This window comes from Maniola jurtina, chromosome 9 (assembly GCF_905333055.1).
Source record: "Maniola jurtina chromosome 9, ilManJurt1.1, whole genome shotgun sequence".
NCBI lineage: Eukaryota > Metazoa > Arthropoda > Insecta > Lepidoptera > Nymphalidae > Maniola > Maniola jurtina.
In genome coordinates this window covers 11,140,293-11,163,285 of record NC_060037.1, presented here as the reverse complement: position 1 = coordinate 11,163,285, position 22,993 = coordinate 11,140,293, and the positions used below count along the sequence as shown (strand labels likewise).

Genomic DNA, 22,993 nt, shown 5'->3' with positions numbered 1-22,993 from the left:
AAACGTTAGATTACACCCAAAACGAGCTTGAAATGTATTTCAAGCAAGCTATTGCAGAATTTCGAATTATCAAGCAACGACAGCTAGTGAAAAGTTAAAAACAAAAACGGTGCATTAAGGTGCTATGGCGAGATTTACAATTAAATTAAAGCAACTGCTTGATCATTTAATATTTTTTTAAGTCATAAAAGCATACAAGTGTAAATTAAAAATATATAACACCCCCGACAAGTGAAGGTTACAGTAATAACTAGAAAAGAGCTGATAACTTTCAAACGGCCGAACCGATTTTCTTGGATTATAGCTAAGAACACTCTCGATCAACCCACCTTTCAAACAAAAAAAAAAAACTAAATTAAAATCGGTTCATTAGTTTAGGAGCTATGATGCCACAGACAGATACACAGATACACACGTCAAACTTATAACATCCCTCTTTTTAACCCCCGACCCAAAAAGAGGGGTGTTATAAGTTTGACGTGTGTATCTGTGTATCTGTGTGTCTGTGTATCTGTGTATCTGTGTATCTGTCTGTGGCATCGTAGCGCCTAAACGAATGAACCGATTTTAATTTAGTTTTTTTTGTTTGAAAGGTGGCTTGATCGAGAGTGTTCTTAGCTATAATCTAAAAAAATTGGTTCAGCCGTTTAAGAGTTATCAGCTCTTTTCTAGTTTTCTTGTAGAAAAGAAGGTTAGATAACCGTTAGGTTCATAATATTATGTCAATAGACAAATGTCAAGCTGTCAAGATGGACGTTGCCTAAATACATAATTATTTATTTGAAAATGATGTTTTGGAAAACTCAGATACTTTGAATCGTCGGGGGTGTTATAAATTTTTAATTTACACTTGTTGGGTCGGGGGTTAAAAATAAAGAAGATGTCAAACCACGCTGTCAGATATAAACAAGTTTTAAAAGTGCCATTCATGGAGATATAAAACCAATATAAAACACTGTAAAACAATCATCCAAGGTGCCATCAAAGAATATGTAATCACTACGTTCTCGGTGCCATTGCTCATAACACACGTGGTTGGTGGCACTACAAAATAACTTGCGAGAAAGAGATCATACATCTAACTCTATCATTCAAATGATCTAGCGCGATCCCACCGCTCATCCTTCTTCATGAGGACGCATGATGGAAAATTAAGGTAATGCGGTTGCACGATAAATGCACCCTGTAATACTCCTTATCTCTTGACAGAGCCAACGGTGCAATCAATCATGACTCTATGCATCATCACACTAATATTATAAAGGCGAAAGTTTGTATGTGTGTGTGTGTGTATGTTTGTTACTCTTTCACGCAATAACTACTAAATGGATTTGGCTGAAATTTGGAATGGAGATAGATAATATCCTGGATTAGCACATAGGCTACTTTTTATCCCGGAAAATTAAGAGTTCCTACGGGATTTTAAAAAACCGAAATCCACGCGGGCGAAGCCGCGGGCATCTTCTAGTACTTAGATAAAACTAGATGATTCCCAATTGCGTCCGCGTAGGTTTCTTGAAAATCCCGTAAAAACTCATTGATTTCCCGAGATAAAAAGTTGTCTATGTCAGTTTCCGGGATGTAAGCTACCTCTGTACCACATAGAAATCGGTTCAACGAATGGGCCTTTAAGAATCCCGTGGGAACTTTGGATTTTCCGGGATAAAAAGTAGCCTATGTCCTTCCCCGGGATGTAAGCTAACTCTGTACCAAATTTAATCACTTTGTTGGGCCCTGAAAGCTATCAGACAGACAGACAAACAGACACCCTTTCGCATTTATAATATTATGAATGGATAAAGTATAACTATTATTAGATAAGATTAGTTATTAGATAAAGTAAAACTGCAGAAGGATGTTAACGAATATTTTAGAAAGGCCATCACTATTCTACAGGTAGCCTGCTAGTCTCAAGTAACAAAAGATAAAGCACGCAAGAATTAAGAAGATAATACATCTACTTCTATCGCAGGCAAGATCTCTCACGATCAACCCTTCATAAGGACACACGACAGAAATTAAACTATAACACGACCAATGATAAATGTAACATGCATTGAGTAAAACGATATTGTGAATAGCGGTGATGCTAATTCAATAGCGTAATACCCCGTATCTCTCGATGTAGCCTGAGGTCGATCCGAGAGATAGTCTGATAGTCTTCGATTGTGCCGATATGGTTCTGCTCGTGATTTATTTTGGCCGCTCCCATATAAGTGCAGTGGATACAACAATGGATCGAGACTTGGGATTTACGACAGTCGATTTGGTAGCGATAAAAATAAAACCGAGCATATTAAAACAAAATTAGAAATCCAAGAGTGAAGCTCGCCCGACTTCATACCTAGGTACATTACACGTGTAGCTAAATAAAAGTTATTTTTTACTTTTTAGTGTTTGTGGTTTTCGAAGTCGGTTTTATTTTTCTTTTGAAAATTTTTTATTTCACAATTTTTAGTGGCCCACTGTACTATAATATGCTATGCCCAGTTAAAACCCTACTGTTTACTAAGCTATTACACTGATCGCGAGCAATTTGCTCCTATCTATTGAGGAGTTCTGTTCTCCATCTCCGAAGATATTCATCAGATCTTCACCAAATTTATATGGGACCATCTGCACAGTATACCCTTTCAAACAAAAAAAAAATTTCCAAATCGGTCCAGTGGTCTTTGAGTAATCGGGGAACATACATAAAAAAAAAAAAAAGATTCCGACGAATTGAGAACCTCCTCCTTTTTTGGAAGTCGGTTAAAAAGTTTTAGCCACGGTAATATTTTTAGCCGCGTTCAGTAAAGTATTGGATGAGCTGGCATACCTACATTCTTAGAACATTTGCGTGCTGGAGAGGTTAAAGAGGGTACATTTTTAGGGTTCCGTTACTCAAAAGGAAAAACGGAACCCTAATAGGATCACTTTGCTGTCTGTCTGTCTGTCTATCCATATGTCCGTTTGTTGTGTCTGTCAAGAAAACCTACAGGGTACTTCCTGTTCACCTAGAGTCATATTTGGCAGGTGGGTAGGTCTTATAGCACAAGTAATGAAAAAAATCCGAAAACCGTGAATTTGTTGGTTACCTACATCAATAAAAGAAATTCAATTTTCAAAGTAAGATAACTATACCTACCAAGTGGTGTATCATATGAAAGGGCTTTACCTGTACATTCTAAATCAGACTTTTATTTATTTTTATGCATGATAGTTTTTGATTTATCGTGCAAAATGTCGGAAAAAATACCTTAGTTCTGAGCCCTCGGTGCGCGAGTCTGACACGCACTTGGCCGGTTTTTAAATACAACATTCTATCGTCTTGTGGAACAATTTGCATTGCATTTTTGACGTTATGATATCAGTATCATATTCTCAGCTCTACAAAGATTATTTGGCAAAACGTCAACTATTTCTAATGTATCACTAACTAATTTGTCCCAGACTCTCACGAATGGAGTTATCCATCGATAGATTGTGAATAATATGTACATTTTTTTTAAATTCAAATATGTGATGATACAGTCTAAGATAAAAGCGAAATAACCTGAAATGGGTATAGCAGTTTTTACTAAACCCCTTTGGTCTCTAAGCTAAAACGCTTGGCGGTACGGCTTTGCCGGTGGGGTGGTAAATAAAATTTATATAATACACGATGAATTTATTTAATACCGCTTTATTAATGAAAGTGTTTTATTGCAGGTTGATCAACATCCTGGATGATCGGCATTTCAACGGCTCCTTTTAAACGTAAGTCGATAATTATAATCAAATCAAATAATTTGCTTTTTAACCCCCGACCCAAAAAGAGGGGTGTTATAAGTTTGACGTGTGTATCTGTGTATCTCTGTGTCTGTGTATCTGTGTATCTGTCTGTGGCATCGTAGCTCCTAAACTAACGAACCGATTTTAATTTAGTTTTTTTTGTTTGAAAGGTGGCTTGATCGAGAGTATTCTTAGCTATAATTCAAGAAAATCGGTTCAGCCGTTTGAAAGTTATCAGCTCTTTTCTAGTTACTGTAACCTTCACTTGTCGGGGGTGTTATAAATTTTTAATTTACACTTGTTAAATTGAAAATATTACGACCGAACTTAGTTAGCCTTATGTAATTACTGTACAAATCATGCCCGCGTAGAATAGTCTTGACATATAACAATTATAGTCATAAGGTGACCTACATGAAACGATCTTTGAATTTGAATTCAATATCGATACCAGGATTGATTCAATAAATTGGTGGCGCGAGACAAATAGAACCATTATTCAATTACCACTAGCTCGCGCCAGATACGATGGTCGTTTGACCGCTGAGCGCGGGCCACCCTCAATCAGTTTAACGAGCTTAATACGGAGAATATATTATCTTCGATGATAACAGAACTACATACAGACAGCGACTAAACTGGAAACACCCATCAAAATCCTCTCATTTTGCGTTGAGGGTACAATGAACTTAATATAGGTACTAACAAGGACACAGAATTTCTACTTGAATTTGCAAAGGAGTGGGATTTGATTCCAAACTTCCTCGTATTGTTCTAACAGTGAGCAAACTACTTTACTATAAGACCCAGCATCTGCAAAAGCAGATATGGACGGCCAGTTTTGTCTGATGGGAGGTTTCGGCCGTGGCTAGTTACCTACCACCAAACCGGCAAAGCCGTGCCGCCAAGCGATTTAGCGTTCCGGTACGATGCCGTCTAGAAACCGATCAGGGTTTAATGAAACTGTCATACTCCTTCCAAGTTAGCCCGCTTCCATCTGAGACTGCATCGTCACTTACCATCAGGTGAGATCGCAGTCACGGGCTAACTTGTATAAGAAATATTTAATGTACTTAATTTAAAAAACAGACCAATCAGATTTTATTTATAGATGACGTGAAAAACTATCACGCCAGCTCTCAAAAATCTGATCGGTCGACTGAACATTTCTGCTTCCCTCCGCTTAAGTGGAGACTGGCCTAATATGGAGTTTGGCCTAAAAGTCCTTTCCCCTGAAAATTTTAACAGAGTGGTCTAGTCAAAGTTATTCCATCGTAAATTGCATCATTACTTTCCGTGAATTAATTCTGTGAATTTTAAAAATAATATGATTTGTATGGTCTCTGCTATTTCCCAGATTTATCATTTAACATCAGATCTTTTCCCTACTAATCTTAAGAAGACATCGTAGTCAAACTCGTTACAGCATCATTACTTTGCATTCCATCAATTTTAAAAATAAAATACGACTGCTGTGGTCTTTGCTCTTTCCCAGATATAAAATGGGGTCTTAAAATTGCACGGTCAGGAACATAATAATGTATTTCTATGAAACGTTCGTATAATATATCCCCTAGGGGGATATTAGGATAGAAATTCGTGACACCCGGCCAGTGCTCGGCCCATTATGGAGCGAGGCCAATAGAACTGTCCGACCACTTATTAATGACTGCAAGACAATGATGCTAATGCTTGTGCTAATGCTATTAAATGGTCCAGGTTATTCGATGAACTTTGTTCACAGAGTAAGGATATGATATTACACACAGAGATTCGACGAAGCCGTATATATGTACTCTATAGATGGGGAAAAGTTAGTAATAGGGCTCTTGAAGTAATTGCCCTTCCCACGAAATGGACACGGGGCGGTCCGTCCGTTCTCAATGTGGCCCTCACTCCTCGGGTTGGTCGGCGTGCTGTGGTTCCGACGTGCCTCTAATGGTTTTTGGGGGCACGTAGTGACCCAGTGGTGAATCTGCTGAGACGGACATCCGCTGGCGGAGTAACGAGGTGTTTCCGGTCCCTTGTGCTCCGTCGTCAGCGGTGGGATGGAACTTCGTGAGGTTTTTAGTCGGTAGGAGTCCGACATAACCATGTGATCCCCCGTGGTCAGTGGTATATACTCACGAATTAAGGGCTCTTTCTGTTACATAAGCTCATGCAAATGACAAAGATAGACACTCAGTGGGCGTTAACTGTTTAGAGCTTGAACTTGAGCAGTGGGTGATTTATCGATTACCCGTACAGTCAAAATTAACGAAGACTTCGAAGGAGAAGAAGTAATAGGTGTCACAGTAAAACAACTCTTCAAATTACGCACGTGGAGTGTGGACTGATTGCGCATATCCGGTGTGAAAATACGTCAAAGCGTCTTTCGGAAAACACGTCTAAGATATTTATATGACGTAAATGATGTTATAAGCGCCATGTCATAGCTTCATCGTGATAATTATTATATACCTATTCACATATCACAAATTCGGTTTCACTAGTGCTGCAAATGTTCATAGGCGGGCGGTAATAATTTAACATCCGCTGACCCGCCTGCTCGATTGCTCGTTTTTTATATTTAAAAAAATATTTGTACGGCTCATCACATAGTAGAGTCGAGTTTCAAAAAAATCTATGCGTAGGTAAAATTGTTCTGACTGACTGACTGACTGAACTATAAATAGAATAGAATAGATTTTTATTTAAATAGACTTTTACAAGTGCTTTTGAACCGTCAAATAATTTACCACTGGTTCGGAATGCCGTTCCTACCGAGAAGAACCAGCAAGAAACTCGGGGGTTGCTCTTTCCCACTCTTCAATTTACAATAATATTCCATATAGCTAAATACAGCATACAGCTAACACGGCTGGGGTAAGAAACAGCGTGCCGCGTCGCGCAAAGGCACATTGAATAAAGACCCCGGATGGGTTCGAAACTAGTCGGGCATACAACACATATTTATTTTATTCGTTTATTACAAGGCCACACGACATAATGTGCTTTGGTGCAATTTTGCAATGCGCTGCCTAATTTTGCAACGGGACCCTAAAACATCAAACAATATAGAATCACGGCTGGTCCACAACTGACGTTACGTTGAATCTGATGTGGCAGTTATTGAATAATAATTGGCGCAGTCCACACGGATCGGACGTCACGATGGCGATGGTATCTCGGAGCGTGCCGCATCCATCAGCTCCACTGGCCGCTATCGCTGCTCGCATCGCACCAACGATAACCATTGTCTTACCGGCCCGATTATATCAGCGAAATTTGTGCTCGCCGTCGAGCGACGCGCCTACGAGACTGTTTAGACTGAGCGTCTCTTACCGATCTAGCAGTATGACTGTAGCGTGTGACAGCTTTTCAGACACGGGAGCTATGCTCTAATGCAAACCCAACCCAAGTTCGAACCCAAAGTATCTAAAAAACAGACGTTTCGGCTTCCGCAAAGATGCCACTGATTCGCCACAATTGGTTAGGTACATAACGCTCTTGTAAAAGTTTAGCTCCTATAACTGGTGCAGATCGGGCGTCACTACGGCTATGGTACTTCTGAGCGTGAAAAAAAATCAAGGAACTTTTTTTTTTCGAATGTATCATCCGCCATATTGAATTTGTTCATATAAAATATAGCAGGGTGACCATAATACCAAATCGATTGACACCTCATTCACCAAAATCGGCTCAGTAGTCTGAAATTGTGATTTTACCTGCCTGCTGAATAAATAGAAATAGAAAAATAAAAAAATACTGCGAAGTGAACGTTGCGTATAAAGAGTCCCACTTGATCTCAAATTCCCAGAAACATTGCCGACATAGACAGTACTCTGGTAGATGAAAAAATTGGGTATAGCGAATACTCCCTAGATTTCTTATTTGACCCTGTGGTCCAGTAGTTTGGCAAAGGAGAAAGTTTGGTACAGTAAAATCCTCTCGACGTTTCATCTCGACTCTCGTACCAAGCAATAACTATTGTCTTACCGGGCGATTGGGGCGATTATATCGGCGAAATTTGTGCTCGCCTCCACCGTTTGTGTTCCACCGCAAATGAGACGGTAATGGGCGACGCGACGGCACATAAAAGGCACGTTTTATGCGCCGTCTGCTTAACTTTTGCCTAGTCATTAATATTCCGTGGGAAAGTTTCTAGATGTTTTCGAATTGATCATTGATCGGGTTTGGAACAGATTTGGCTATCGGTGACAATATTCATGGTTCTTAAGAGGGGTCTCTCCGTCACTTGCTTCATACAAACGTAGTTCCAATTTCATTTGAATATTAAGCAACCAAAGTCCATGAAATGCAGACATATTCTAGAAACCAATATCTGTCTGGTTTTCCAGATTTCTGTTAAAATATTCGGTTTCAAAATTACGCGGTCTTAAAAATTTACATACAAATATTAGAGCCCCAGTAATTTTAAAACTACTTACATATTTTTAGAAAAATCTAAAAGACCACAGACACAGATATTAGTTTCTAGAATATGTCTGCAAAATTTCATGGACTTTGGTTGCTTAATATTCAAATGAAATTGGAACTACGATTGTATGAAGCGAGTGACGGAGAGAGCCCTGTTAATATTATAGTGAGGTTTCTGCTACAATAGCTTCAATAGGAAATCCCAATAGCTCAGCGGTCTAAAGCTATCCGAAAGGTTGGCAATTCAAATCCCACCAATTGCATTACTGTCCACCTATTCCAAATCCAAGCCACCGAGAAGTTTAAACGGTATACATATAATGCGTTGTAAAAATATAAACCAAATGGTATACATATAAACCATTACAACTCAAATATGTCTAATTAACCCCCGACCCAAAAAGAGGGGTGTTATAAGTTTAACGTGTGTATCTGTGTATCTGTCTGTGGCACCGTAGCGCCTAAACTAATGAACCGATTTTAATTTAGTTTTTTTTTGTTTGAAAGGTGGCTTGATCGAGAGTGTTCTTAGCTATAATTCAAGAAAATCGGTCAAGCCGTTTGATTTTCTGAAAAGCCGACAACTAATTTTTTTTTAATTACGACTTACATAAATACAAATTAATTCCAATTCCAAATATCACATTGATCCAATAGAAGGGAAAATACGGCAGCCGGTCTAAAATCTCACTCATTCAGACATCTGACGATGTGTAATCCAGTTAGTGCATCGTCGCACGCGCCGGCCATCAATTAGGCCCAATTAGCGGACGCCCGGCTTTGATCCGTCGACCGCCGACCCTTGTATCATCGGACCAGTTATTAATGTGATCAGTGTACGACAAATTGTGTTATGTAGGTCTGGATGTAACTTTTTCTAAACGACTGCCCAAAAAAGGAGAGTTCAGGGGCTATGTATAATGTCTTTATTACGCCATAAAGAACGGAAAAGATTTGGATGTATGGTTATCGTTAGAATTCATACATATCCCGAGTGACACTAGGTATAAATTTTTTGAAAAAAAATAAAATATGGCGGCTCTTTGGCGTTATTTCCAAACATTTTTTTGCAGGGAAGTAGTACGGTACGACTTATATGAATAAAAAATTAATTCCAATAGAGCTAATTCCTTAAACTGGACCCTTTCAAGTAAAGATTTTTATATAAACCTGTGAGGATGATACTGCCATTGGCGCAATTAAAATGCCATAAGCCTACGTTGTCGTATTAGTTTACAAATTGCGAAAAACCAAATTAAATTTGAATTTCGCGGGCAGGCCCGTCGCTTCCACCTTAATACGATGACGATCCCCTTCCGAGCTGATAAGTGTGCTATGACCTTAAAAATAGATTTGTTACTAATTCAGAATGCAAAATATTTTAATTTTGTCATTGCATTTTTACGATGGAACATACAACCCAACTAGGAAGTAAGAGGAAATCTGTTACAATCCTGACAATTTTTATTTTTTTTGGAAATTCTTAATAATTTATTTTTATTTTACTTATTTTGTAATTTTTGTTTGACGAGTAGAATAATAGAGCCTCGATAGCTCAACGGTTGAGAAGGACTGAACTCCGAAAGGTCGACGGTTCAAACCCCACTTGTGCACTATTGTCGTACCCACTCCTGGCACAAGCTTTACACTTAATTGGAGGGGAAAGGGTAGTATTAGTCATGATTAGCATGGCTAATATACTTAAAAAAAAATCTATGAATTAACCTGCAGTAAAAAAAATTCATAGGCAACTCCCATTTCAATAGTTCCTGGGGTCAAAGTTCTACATACTTCATTTTTATGTGTGAGCTTAAATAAAGACACTTTGCATATCGTTAAAAATTAATTCGATTTGCACAATCATCGAGTCATTAAAACAGTTTCTAGGAAGAGACGATCATTATCTGGCGACGAGCTACATAAAGTATAGACTTTATATTTCTTAATTGCTTATTGCACGATAGAGACACTATCGGACCACTATTTCCAACATAATAAGCATTATCATAACAATAACAAGCGAACTCGCGGCACCGTCCATGTCGGTTACGATAACCCACATAAGCCGGCTATACACGTGCCAACTGTCAACAAGCCCGCTTCCAAGCTAAAGACGATTTATATCTGGGCATGTTTTTAGATTCTATTAAAGTAGACGGTTGTAATATATAATAATATATAAGAAATAATATATTTCCAGACAACTGTTTCCAACATAAGGTGGAAGCGACGGGTCTGCCCGCGAAATTCAAATTTTACTTGGTTTTTCGCAATTTGTAAACTAATACGACAACGTAGGCTTATGGTATTTTAATTGCGACAGTGGCAGTATCATCCTCACAGGTTTATATAAAATCTTTACTTGAAAGAGTCCAGTTCAAGAAATTAACTATAACTCACAAATTAGTCGATCCTAGCTCGTAAACTCATAAACCCCAAGTCGGATGTGGATACACTCCTACCAGTAAATATATAGTAAAACTGGGCTGAGACAAATAGCGTAACCAATTCACAGCTGTTCAAATATTATAGCTGCTGAGTTGTACCTACTTTTAAATCCGTACTTACATACTTTATTATTATAAATCCGAATTACCTACGCAGTTTGCGTCAACTACACCCAATTAAACGAAATTAGTACAAATATTGAAAATAAAATGGTGGAGGATCTGAATCCTTTTCATCCCAGGAAAAGAAAGAATTTCCTACAGGATTTTAAAAATAAAGTATAATCTGATCCAAGTTTCTTGCTGGTTCTTCTCGGTAGGAGAGGCATTTCGAACCAGTGGTAGATGCTTTTGACGATTCAAAAGAACTTGTAAAAGTCTAATTGAATAAAAATATTTTGAATTTGAATTTTGTTGATCAGCTAAATGACTTCATACACACACACACACACACATACAGTAACACACGCTTATTTCTGTTATAATTTATAATTACTTTTATGTTAACTGTAATCATACTTGTATATTGTAAACCCATTTGGCCTTATTTTTATATAGTTTAAAATGTAAAATTATAATAATTGTACCGCTGTTGTTTAGAAATAAAGGAATAAAATAAAAAATAAAATACCCTACAGACGCTCAAACAAGTCAGCCGACTTCAGTTGGAGTTGCAAGTTGGCCTGTCGGTTATGATAACCTATGGACGATAGACCATTTCAAAGTACAGTCAGTCGATTCTCGCCTCCTAGCGCGTCAACTGCACTATGTGTGCTTTCTAAATAAAAGTTTTCATAAAGTTGTATTTTTCGTCTGTGGAGTGCTTGTGCTATTAATACTGGTGATACGTTGCGCATGTGTTGACGTAAGCGTTGGCAAAACAGGTGAATGCATCTTGTGCTTGGATGAAGGATTATATACTATCTCTATGATCTTGTGTTTATAGTTCTATGATATTATTGTTTGATGTATCTGTCTATCCGTTTGTTACCTTTTTAGTGTCTAACCGCTGAAACTATTTTTTCATTTTTATGGACGTCCGTTACACAAAAAATAATATTCTATTTCTTCTCCAGTACTTAGTTACTCGCCAATTTTTTCAAAAACAAAAATAGCGAGCAATCGAGCAAGCGGATCACTTGATAGTAAGTGATTACCGCCGCCCATGAATATTTGCAGAACCAGAGGAACCGCAATTGCCGGCCTTTCAGGAATTCGTTGGCCCGCGCCTTGAATGACCCCATGTTGTAATCTAATGGAAATACCGCAGGAAAGGAGTTGATTCCAAAGTTTGCATGTGCGTGGAAAAAAGGATCTGGCACAACGGGCGGCACAACTATTTATTCCCTTTTACCTATTACTTTACACAAATCTACTTTTATTAACCAACTTCCAAAAAAAGGAGGAGGTTCTCAATTCGTTGGTTTTTTTTTTATGTATGTTCCCCGATTACTCAAAGACTCCTGGACCGATTTGGAATTTTTTTTTTGTTTGAAAGGCTGTGCAGGTGGTCCCATATAAATTTGGTGAAGATCTGATGAATATCTTCGGAGATACAGAACAGAACTCCTCAATGGATAAGAGCAAATTGCTCGCGATCAGTGTAATAGCTTAGTAAACAGAAGGGTTTAACTGGGCAAAGCATATTATAGTACAGTGGGGCAACTAAAAATTGTGAAATAAAAATTTTCAAAAGAAAAATAAAACCGACTTCAAAACCACAAACACTAAAAAGTAAAAAATAACTTTTGTTTAGCTACACTTGTAATGTGCCTAGGTATGAAGTCGGGCGAGCTTCACTCTTGGATTTCTAATTTTGTTTTAATAAGCTCTTTTTACCCATTTATCCGTGTACGAGTTATAAAAAAACTCTAACTGGTTCCAGACGCTTTTCTATTGAAAATCTCTTGTCAACTTTTACCTTCTTCTGTAAGGATCTCTATATTATCTTCTTAACAATACAAAAAAAACAATTTTTTCGCAAAACCAAGGTTATGTTAACACTTAGTCAAACTTTTATCATAGAGCAACTTGTATGAGATGTTCCTATTTATCTCTTCATAAAATTACCGAAGATTCATCTTGAAGATAAACGAGCCGTCCTATTAGTCAATTGTTACGGTAATTTTATCAGAGTCAAATTGTCTATGAGATAAATTCCGTGTGTGATTGAATGGGATTTTTGTTGAGTTTGACTGAAATTGTTTGTTTTATACTGTCCGATAACGACGGATGACGGATATAAAAATACATTATAAAGTCTTTTTGAATGTGCGGTTAAATAAATCTACTACTGGTTTTGAATAAATAGCCTTTCCCATCGAGAAAAACTAGCTAGAAATTTTTCTTCGGTTTGTGAAGCGGTTGCTCTTTTCACTGATGATTCATTTTTCAGTCATAGAAACATTGTTACCACAGATATGAAGACTGCTCCGAAATCAATGATTGTTACCGTCGTACCCACTGAATAGATACATACATACATAGAACCTTATTTATTTATTCAGTGGTCACTGGTCGTATCGTACCGTGTTGTTTATCGTACGTATGCTTAGTGTTTTATCGTCACCCATATCGGCGACTGTAAAAATCACTTTCGTAAAGGCATCTTAGTGTTTAGGCAGGTACGATGCAAGTCATTAATCACCTCTTGTTTGTGCAAGGACGTGGGACGGCATTTAGGTTATACTTAACTCTTTTGAATGCTGTACGCTTAGTATAAGATTTTAAATCTCACCAACGTTGAAAGTCAAATACTTTCAACGTTGGTGAGACTTTAGCGTTAAAATAAAATGACCCTTAACTGCCTTTTTTTAACCCCCGACCCAAAAAGAGGGGTGTTTAAGTTTGACGTGTGTAACTGTGTATCTGTGGCATCGTAGTTCCTAAACTAATGAACCGATATTAATTTAGTTTTTTTTGTTTGAAAGGTGGCTTGATCGAGAGTGTTCTTAGCTATAATCCAAGAAAATCGGTTCAGCGGTTTGAAAGTTATCAGCTCTTTTCTAGTTACTGTAACCTTCACTTGTCGGGGGTGTTATAAATTTTTAATTCACACTTGTTAATGCTCAAGTTTGTACATATATTTACAGCCAGCGCTCCAAGCGGAAACGTTGCGAAATTAAAATCATTAGTACTGAATTTTTGACTTTAAATCGAGAATGTTTATGTCTATTTTACTTTGACGTTATTTTTTTTCGTCTCTCGAATACTATCAAAATTGGTGAGAAGTGAATCTTATACTAAGCGCGCTGACTGGAGTGATCTTGAAGTGCCTCGCTCGCTTGGAGGCTTGCTTAACAATGTATTTGTAATACTGTTCATTAATGTTCATTAACAAGGCTTAGTTTTGTCAATAGGCTTTAATTTTTTTTAGGGTTCCGTATCTCAAAAAGAAACCCTTATAGGGTCACTTCGTTGTCTGTTTGTCAGTCTTGTCTGCCAAGAACAACCTACTTTCCGGTAACAGTATTCTAGGTCAGGTAACTTCTGGAAACTTCTCAACGAGATTTAAACTGAAAATAAAACCCATGATCGAGAGTGTTCTTAGCTATAATCGAAGAAAATCGGTTCAACCGTTTCAAAGTTATCAGCTCTTTTCTGGTTTTCTTATAGAGGTTTTTGTGTCGGGGGTTTTTAAATTTTGAGTTATTATTTATTTAAATAAATATAACAATATTATCTAACAAGTGTAAATTAAAAATTTATAACACCCCCGACAAGTGAAGGTTACAGTAACTAGAAAAGAGCTCATAACTTTCAAAAGGCTGAACCGATTCTTTTGGATTATAGCTTTCTCGATCAAGACACCTTTCAAACAAAAAAAAAAAAACTAAATTAAAATCGGTTCATTAGTTTAGGAGCTACGATGCCACAGACAGATACACACGTCAAACTTATAACACCCCTCTTTTTGGGTCGGGGGTTAATAACAAAGTAAATCACGTTAAACGAGTATTGCAACTTGTGCCACTTAATTTATGGATGTCACTAGACGCTCTGTAAAGAACAATAATATATTATGAATAATTATTCAAAAAGCAGTGGAAAAAATGCTTCGATTGGCGTCGCACGAAGCCGAACACAATAGTCACGTAATGTATTCAGAATGCCGGCGGGTCACCGGCATGTCACACTGTATTTTCATGTATTTTACACCGATGCCGATGTTGGTGTACATTTGCATATGCTATGCCCGCGGCGCCGGGAATTCTAACAAAAACAAGAGACCTTGTAAAGGCATGAAAAATCCTTATTTGCTCGTGCTGTAAACAATACATTGTTTAACTTCTATGGCGTTAACATTTAACATACTTGACTGTCAAGACTGTGCCTTAATAACGCCGTTATCTTGCAAAGTAACAGTCTCTCGCATAACTCGACAATCGACTTGACAGAACCAAATAGATTCTCTTAAAAATAAAGTCCTGAAGTAGAATGTGTCTAAACAACGCTGTTTTCTTGCAAAGTGACAGTCCCGAATCCGAACTCAGAACCCGAAGTGACAGAAACAAATAGAATCTCTTCAAAAAGTTTCTAAAGTAGTTTGGCTAAAATACTTCAGGACCTTTCTTTTTCTTAGTAGCTTTAGCTCCTGGTCTCGTAGCTTCCATCCTACCTGCAAAGCGTCCAGTTTAAGAAGTTAGTTCTAGTATCGACTATAACTCACAAACTAGTCGATACTAGAACTAACTTCTTAAACTGGACCCTTTCAAGTAAAGATTTTTATATAAACCTGTGAGGATGATACTGCCATTGCCGCAATTAAAGTGCCATAAGCCTACCTTGACGTATTAGTTTACAAATTGCGAAAAACCAAGTAAAATTTGAATTTCGCGGGCAGGCCCGTCGCTTGCCCCTTAAACTTATTTCATTAAATGCAGAAGCAGACCCAGGAATAACAGAAGATAGAAAAAATTCAAAAACTATAGCCCGACTTTGGAAGCTTTTTTCTCTATGTAATTTTTTCCACTTGTTCCAGACTCAGCATGGTGGTGGTGCTGAACGGAGTTCTCGTGGACGAGTGCCCCACGTCCGTGAGAGCGCTCCTGGCTGCACACCCTGGGTACAGAGACGCTGCAGCACAGTTGCTGGCTGCAGCCGCTAGAGTTGTCGGCCCTGCTGGTCTTCTATACGTCGCGCAGAGGGAACTAGCTGCTGTTGTTCCTCATGACAGTAAGTACTGTGACGATAACCTTCCTGACGCTGTGGTGAGCGCTGTCTTAAATAAATGAGAGGTAGTAGATAGGCACTGGCTTTAATTGCTGGCAGGAGCAATTAGGATAGTATGAGTTCTAAATTGGCTCAAGTCTGGTCTGGTGGGATACTTTGGCTGTGTCTGCTACCCACCCCACTGGCATAGCCGTGCCGTCAAGTAGTTTAGCATTCTAGGACTATGCCGCGTAGACACCGATTATGGGTTTGAGTTTAGTATACCTAATAATTGTCATACCCCTACTAGGTTAGCCCGCTACCATCTTAGACTGCATCATTACCATTAAGATGGCAGTCAAAGGGTAACTTGTCATCAAATTAGAAACCTAGATCATTTTACAATGGCTAAAGCTAGAAAAAGTGGGCATATCAGCATATCTAGCAGAAATCCGGAAACTCTGATAAGCTCGAGAAGCTTCAGAGGCTGAAGAAGGTTGTGTTGTACAGACGTGGTACATTGATTAAGTGAAGAGGGACATGAGGATTTTGGGAATCCACAGTTTGACACATGATTTAATGAGGACAGTTATGTTTGATGACAAAATTGCTAATTAGGTACATTGCAAAATTTGTTGGTTAATTTATAGTATTTATCGTCGTATTTAGGACAGTAAAAAGGACACTTGAAAATACGCCGTGAAAACAATTATTCAGTAAAATAATGGATTTTATTTGTTTTCAGAGAACGTCAGTATCATCGGGTCGGATGACGCCACATCATGTATTATAGTCGTTGTCAGACATTCAGGTAATTTATGATGAAAATATATTTCTAATGTACCTACTTATGGAGAAAACCTTTCTTAGTTTTAATGATGTATTTTTCAATGTACCTAGGTACCTACTATCAATAATAATTAATGGGTAATAAACGCTATGATGCATATTTCATATAGAAATTATTGGATAAAATTGGTCACTGTTGATTTTCCTTAATTTTAGGCTACATGGAAATTATTTAAGCTTTTGATAGTGCCTATCACAAAATACGTTATCATTTTCGTGAAATTCACTATAGGCTTCACACTTTTATAACTAATGACCAAAATAATTCAAAATTATTAGATTTCTCAGATTTTACATTTTATTATGTTAGAATAAGGAGAAGGCTAATCACGTAAACGTTTTCATAAGTATTCCTTTTTTATGGTTCTGTACCCGAAGTGTGTCAACGCGCAACGGGACCTTTATAACAACGCCTCTGCTGTCCGTCCGCCTGTCTGTCAGCGGACTGTAGAGAGTTAGGGACAGGTAGAGAGTTGAGACTGTGTGTATTATTATTGCCGCTATAAACTACAAATGATAAAAATTTCAAAATGTCCGCTTTTGTAAATTAAAAAATAAATAAAAAGTATGTACGCTGATACGAAACTCTTCGTGTGCGACTTTTTTTTTTACGTTTGATTACCTACGGAATACCAAAATGTACTTATAAAATGTCTCTTACCATTCCAGGGTCTGGAGCAGTAGCACTCGCCCACTTAGATGGGTCCGGAACGGCGGAAGCAGCGTCCGCTATGGTGGCGCGGGTCCAACAGCTAGCAGTGGGCTACCCTGAGGGTCGACTGGAACTGCAACTGGTTGGCGGATTCACAGACCCCCACCGGTACTCTGACGAGCTGTTCTCTAATATTATGTGTGAGTATTATAAATATGTGGCGGTCACCAGTGGCAAAAAGAGGGCGCTTCTCACTCATACAAAGACATCGATCCTCAGACCTCGATACGAACCAAAGCCGTATGTCACTCGCAACGCTTTCGCTGGATGGCAGCACGAGTATCTTAAAGCTGAAGTGCAAGTAGAACACGCAGATCTAAATCGCACTAACGGAGCGTTTAGGAATCTGCACAATATACAGGGTGTCCAAAAAGTCGTGGATCAAACGCAATAGGGAGATAGAGGAGGTCATTTCCAACAAAAAAGTTTTCTACATCATGGCCATATTTAAGTTGCCCTAAAAGTTATGAATATTTTTTTTTTTTTTTTTTTTTAACAAAATAAAACAAAAATGCAACACTCTTATAAGTACATTTTTATTAGTTTGGTTGTAAATTACTTACGTGAGTAAAACTTACAAGTGTAATCGCGGCCTTAGGTACTACTCCAATCTAAAGTCTGAACGTCATTTCGCTAATAATTCACAACACCCATTTGGCATGGTGACAGATGAGTCAGGTCAAATGACCTTCGTGTCTCTTGTATTTCGAGACGTTCAATATCCGATAGCGTCTAGCACGTTACAGTTTACGCGTTATCTGTTTAGGGGTAGTAAAATATCTCACGCAGATTACAACGTCTCGGCATAACCTCCGTAGAATCAGAAAAACGCCCAGCCCAAACCTTTACCCTGTAGGTTAAGGACTACTTGAGGATTGAAACCACTAAAATGGATATACTAGCAAACTTTAGCAGAAGTCAGTGATTTAAACTCAAATCAATTAATGTGCTCGAATGTTCAATGGTTCAAATAGAATATCTATAGATATATGATAGACGTACAATAGAAATGTCAAAACCGTTACGTGGACTTCGTCTGTGATGGCGTTTGCTGGCGCGCGTGCTGTGCTTGTTTGGAGTGTTTTTTTTTTTTTTGTTAAGAGTGGCTGGTTTTTATGTTAGTTGGTGTTTTTTGGTGGTGGAACTGACTGGGAAGCGCTCTAAAGGGGCGCCGCGCGTATGTCGGCGGGCGCCGGCGCAGACGGAGTCCATACTTGTATAAATTCAATAACTTGAAAATATCACAAACTTGACATTGGCTAATCAGAGTAAAGCCAGATTTAAAGAAAAAAAAACCGTTACGTGTAGCATGACTATTATTAGAGCATACTCTTTGGCTTGATGATAAACCACCTTTGGGACGATTCTACTATCTATGGTAAGAACGAACGAGTATGCGTAGAGCAGTGCCAAAATCGATTAATATCGATAAATAATCGATATCACAATAATACATTTCTATGGCGCTTGCCAATTCGATAGCAGCTATTTATACCAGACGCAAACTGTCTGGATATTTGCAAAAATATTGACAAGTAGAATTTAGTTTGAAGAATCACTCGGATGATATTAAAGTCAGACGGACGAGTAACAGACTCTTAGTATGAGTAAACACATCGATGTCTAAACGAACGTAGTTATTGTAGACGCGTGTATTCAACACTATCTATTTTAATATCAAGAAGGCTATTTTTGGGGCGCGGTAGATGTATAGACGAGTTTGAGCCATAAAACGGGGGTGTACGGTCCATTCTACTTTGTCGTTATAGTTATTCGATACTCGAAATCTATGACCGTTTTCGAGAGGTATAGTCATTCTAACCTTGCAGGTAGGTATTGTCAGAGCGCCAAATAGGTGTCGCACATATTAGCAGAATGAAGCGTGGGTGTGTATTGTTAGGTATGTATTTCAATTAGTGCGTTAATATAATTCGTCTTTTGCTTGTTTAGAGTCGTAATTGATGACGTATGGTCAAGTCTATGTTTTGTTCCTCATTTGGTTTTTTAGAAGTTTTAATTTTGCATACTTACTATATTAATTTATCCTACGAGTAAAAGTTGCTATATCTTAAAATTAATAGGTATGCAATTACTGGAGTAGGGTAAATACCCATTTATTAGGCTGATGGATACCTACGTCCTCATAACTCATGAGCCAGAATTTCTGTCAAGATATTTTAAGTTTCCTTTGTTATGATTGATTTATTTTTTAATTCCCTAATCTAACTCTATTTTCTCTATTCATTCCAGTATCATTCCATCGTCTGTCAGAAGAGATAGATTTAACCCTCGCATGCTGTTGCGAATTAAACACGGCTTTAGGTGGGGGGTCGCCTGCACCCCTTGTCACTGGCGTTGGTGTGGACATCCGTGCTGGGGATCTCTTTCCGGCGACTTTCCCTGATAAGGGGCCTGAACTACCCTTACGTGGGGCCAGGAATATCACTGGTGGACCAAATTCTGCACAAGTAAGTGGCTACTAGAGACGTATCGCTTTTCATGGATAAAATACCGGTATAGAGCAGTGTCATAGTCAACAAAAAAACCTTTCAAAGTAAATCAATTCAAGTAGTACTTACCTTCTTAAATTTAATTTGTAAATGTACATTAAAATAACTCCGTATCAAGAATTATGATATTCGAAAAAATATTTGAGTTTCCAGTCTACCACACCAGTGTAAAAGTAAAATTATTGTAGGTACTTAGTCAATATTTTCTATGGGTTTCAGGTTTTAGACATTTACGACAACGGCGTTGGCATGCTACGCATTGGACCATTCACGTATGAACCGTTGAGAGGTGTAGACTTGTGGCTCGACCAATCTGACGACTTCATCCTTCAGCACCTCAGCACTACACCGGCTGTTGAGGCGCCGCATTTCGTCCATCACGTAAGTATTCAGGCCCCCAACGAGGCTCCCATGTATTGAGAGCTATCGATATTTAAATGGGTAATTTTAATCAAATTGTCTGCTAAATAAATTGACAAGTAAACATTAAGGATATTCACAAATTATATGAACTACTGAAAGGTGTGGACTGGTGGTTCGACAAAGCCTACGACTTCTATATTCCATGCCTCAGCTAGCAGCTGTTGAAGCCTCACAAATACAAGAGCTTGAACAAGGCCCCCAAGTTTTAGGGGCCATTCCTGTATTGTCCTATTTTAGGGTCATAAAATTTGACTATTGTGAAATTGATATAAATTAATTTTTTTTTTGAAATTATCCAGTTTATGACATAAGTTCGTTTCCTTCCAGATTCGTGTGACCCTAAAGTTCATCCAACAGCATCCGTTCCCAGCTGTAACAGTGTTTCCGGACAACCGGCCGCATTACTACCGTCGCGATGAACAGACCGGCTGCTGGGTGCCCGTGCGGTTCTAGACGTTGAACTAGATCAGTGGCGTGAAAGACAGAGGCTGCTTTCCCTAAGTAGCTCATTACTTACTTTTCATTATGAGTAAATGGGTTCCTAACCAACTAATGGCTACCTTGGGTTCAAAGCCCTATGCGCGCCACTGCATTAGATATTAACTTAATGACAGGAGTTCCGACTGTGATGGACCAGACGGATAGATTGCACCATCTACAAAGTCGAAACAACAACCTCCAATGTACTACCACAAGATGGGTCATTCAGAACAAAGTTTTTTTTTTTTGCAACCAATTCAGCACCAGTAGCAAAATTTCTCATCATATTTTTTTCTGTTATGGCACAACTTATTTCAGATTTCTTACTTTTAGCAACGATCAAAGACAATCAAGCAGCCTATTTTTATTTTAGCTTATAGTGATGTTTATTGAATAATGAATAATATTCGATTATAATATTGGCTGTCACTGACATCCCAGTGTCTACTGACAAAATATAATTTTGTTACAAAAACTTCATTTAGGACGAATTTATGTTATCGTGTTTGATAATAACAGTGATTTTTTTTAGATAAATAATATTATTGTTTTAGCTCTATACTGTACCACAATTTAGATTGAAAATGTTGTAATAATTTACATTCCATTGTGATATGGTAAGGTTTTGTTAATGATAATACAAGATACTATTTATGAATTCATTATTAAATTGTTTGTTTGTGGAATAAATATTGTAATGGGTTGAATTAAAATCTGAAAAATAAAGATTGATTTCAATACAATTAAGAGATAGATTTGTTTATATTTTTTAGGACAATGATCTGTTTGGATTTATTTATTGGACTCTTTGATTATTATTATTATTATTACCTATTATTCTTTGACCCTGTGTTTGAAATGTAAAACATGTTTTGTTTTTATTTTCATAATTTACCTGCATACCAACATTTTATAAATTGGATTATTATAGAAAATACGTATTTTTGTTGTTTGATTCAAAGCTGATTTAAGCTACTATAAACTATTAAGTTGAATTTCTTAAAAAGTCATCTGAAATTGTTATGTGATTGGCAAAAAACACTGTTCCTTTGTAAGTTTTTCGTTATGTGCGTAATTAAGCCTCTATCGCCCTAGAATACGACAGTTACTGACTTGGTCTGTAAATATGCATGTAGAAAGTTAGTACAGTTTAAGAACTAATATGATTGTATATTTTGACATATTATCAACTCAGATTTCTTTTTTATTAAACTTAATTGTCATGTATTAGAATAATAGGTCTATTGTTGTACATTCCGTACATACATTTTCTTTTAAAACACTTTTTAAAATATCAATAATTTAAAGTTAAGACTTATAGACTTCACTATTATGTTAATTGTGCTTCCCATAGGATGATTTGTTGATTGAGTTAATAAGTTTATCTTTTTTTTGTAAGTAACGCAAATATCAACGTTTGTTACGTTCCTGTATGTATGTGTGAAAATGGACAGTATAATGTTTAGTTTATTTTGGGGAATAGAATATTATGATACCTACTGTAAATATAATAGTGATTGATTTAGAAACGTAATTATTAGATAGTGACGTTATTAGTTATTGTTTTGTGTAATATATAATGAATATTATATTGAAAGTTTAATACTGGTTCCGTGTTTTATTTACCCTTAACCAATAAAGCGATAACAATATTTTCAACAAGTTATAGATCTTAGCTATCTCTACGTTACTTTGGACGCATAAATAATATGGATATCTATACCTAATAATTGAACAGCTAAGTTACAATTATTATTAAAACATAATAAGTTCTTGTATTTCAGTCTCTTGGCCAAAGTGGTGGACTATGGACAAACCTTTCTTATTCTGAGAGGAGACCCATATTGTACAGCACATTGTGTAGCACATACAATGGCGATGGGTTGATTATGATGATAAATTGTTTTTGAATAATACAGACTAGCAGCTGATGATTTTCTAATAAGTATAGGAAACAAAAGAAACGTCAATATAATCATATTATTATCTAAAAACCTCAATAATACCTACATATTCTTCGTTTATAATAAGACATGATTTGAAATAAAATAAAGATAATAATTATGGTAGGTAGGTAGTTAGTAGTTACCTAAATAAAATTATGATGGTATGATTTACGGATTTACTGTAAACACCGTAAACGATTCTCATGAAAGTTGCTACTTAGCTTGAAACAACTAGTACCAGCAAAGGCTAGCAAAAAATGTGGTTTTGAATGAAACACAATTAAACCTACCGGCATCCCGATG

General features: G+C 37.3%; 1 protein-coding gene and 1 long non-coding RNA gene across 6 annotated transcripts in view; both read left to right on the top strand.

Annotated features, from left to right (window-relative positions):
* Nucleotides 1–22,352, top strand: part of LOC123868094 (protein N-terminal asparagine amidohydrolase) — a 102,297-nt gene extending 79,945 nt beyond the window's left edge. For 4 of the 5 annotated variants that reach the window (XM_045910458.1, XM_045910457.1, XM_045910459.1 and 1 more), the window contains 7 exons: nucleotides 3,691–3,738; nucleotides 15,601–15,794; nucleotides 16,516–16,581; nucleotides 17,289–17,471; nucleotides 19,582–19,799; nucleotides 20,061–20,222; nucleotides 20,592–22,352. In XM_045910458.1, coding sequence (XP_045766414.1) covers nucleotides 15,608–15,794; nucleotides 16,516–16,581; nucleotides 17,289–17,471; nucleotides 19,582–19,799; nucleotides 20,061–20,222; nucleotides 20,592–20,717 — 942 coding nt within the window. In that variant the 5' untranslated portion in view covers nucleotides 3,691–3,738; nucleotides 15,601–15,607 and the 3' untranslated portion in view covers nucleotides 20,718–22,352. Of the gene's footprint in view, nucleotides 1–3,690; nucleotides 3,739–11,341; nucleotides 11,504–15,600; nucleotides 15,795–16,515; nucleotides 16,582–17,288; nucleotides 17,472–19,581; nucleotides 19,800–20,060; nucleotides 20,223–20,591 lie in introns of those variants that run through there. The other variant, XM_045910460.1, reaches the window with a different exon arrangement.
* LOC123868102 lies at nucleotides 546–22,352 on the top strand. The gene is made up of 2 exons (XR_006796582.1): nucleotides 546–584; nucleotides 21,264–22,352. It is a non-coding gene; the product is annotated as an uncharacterized LOC123868102 (long non-coding RNA).
* Nucleotides 22,353–22,993: the final 641 nt, after the last annotated feature.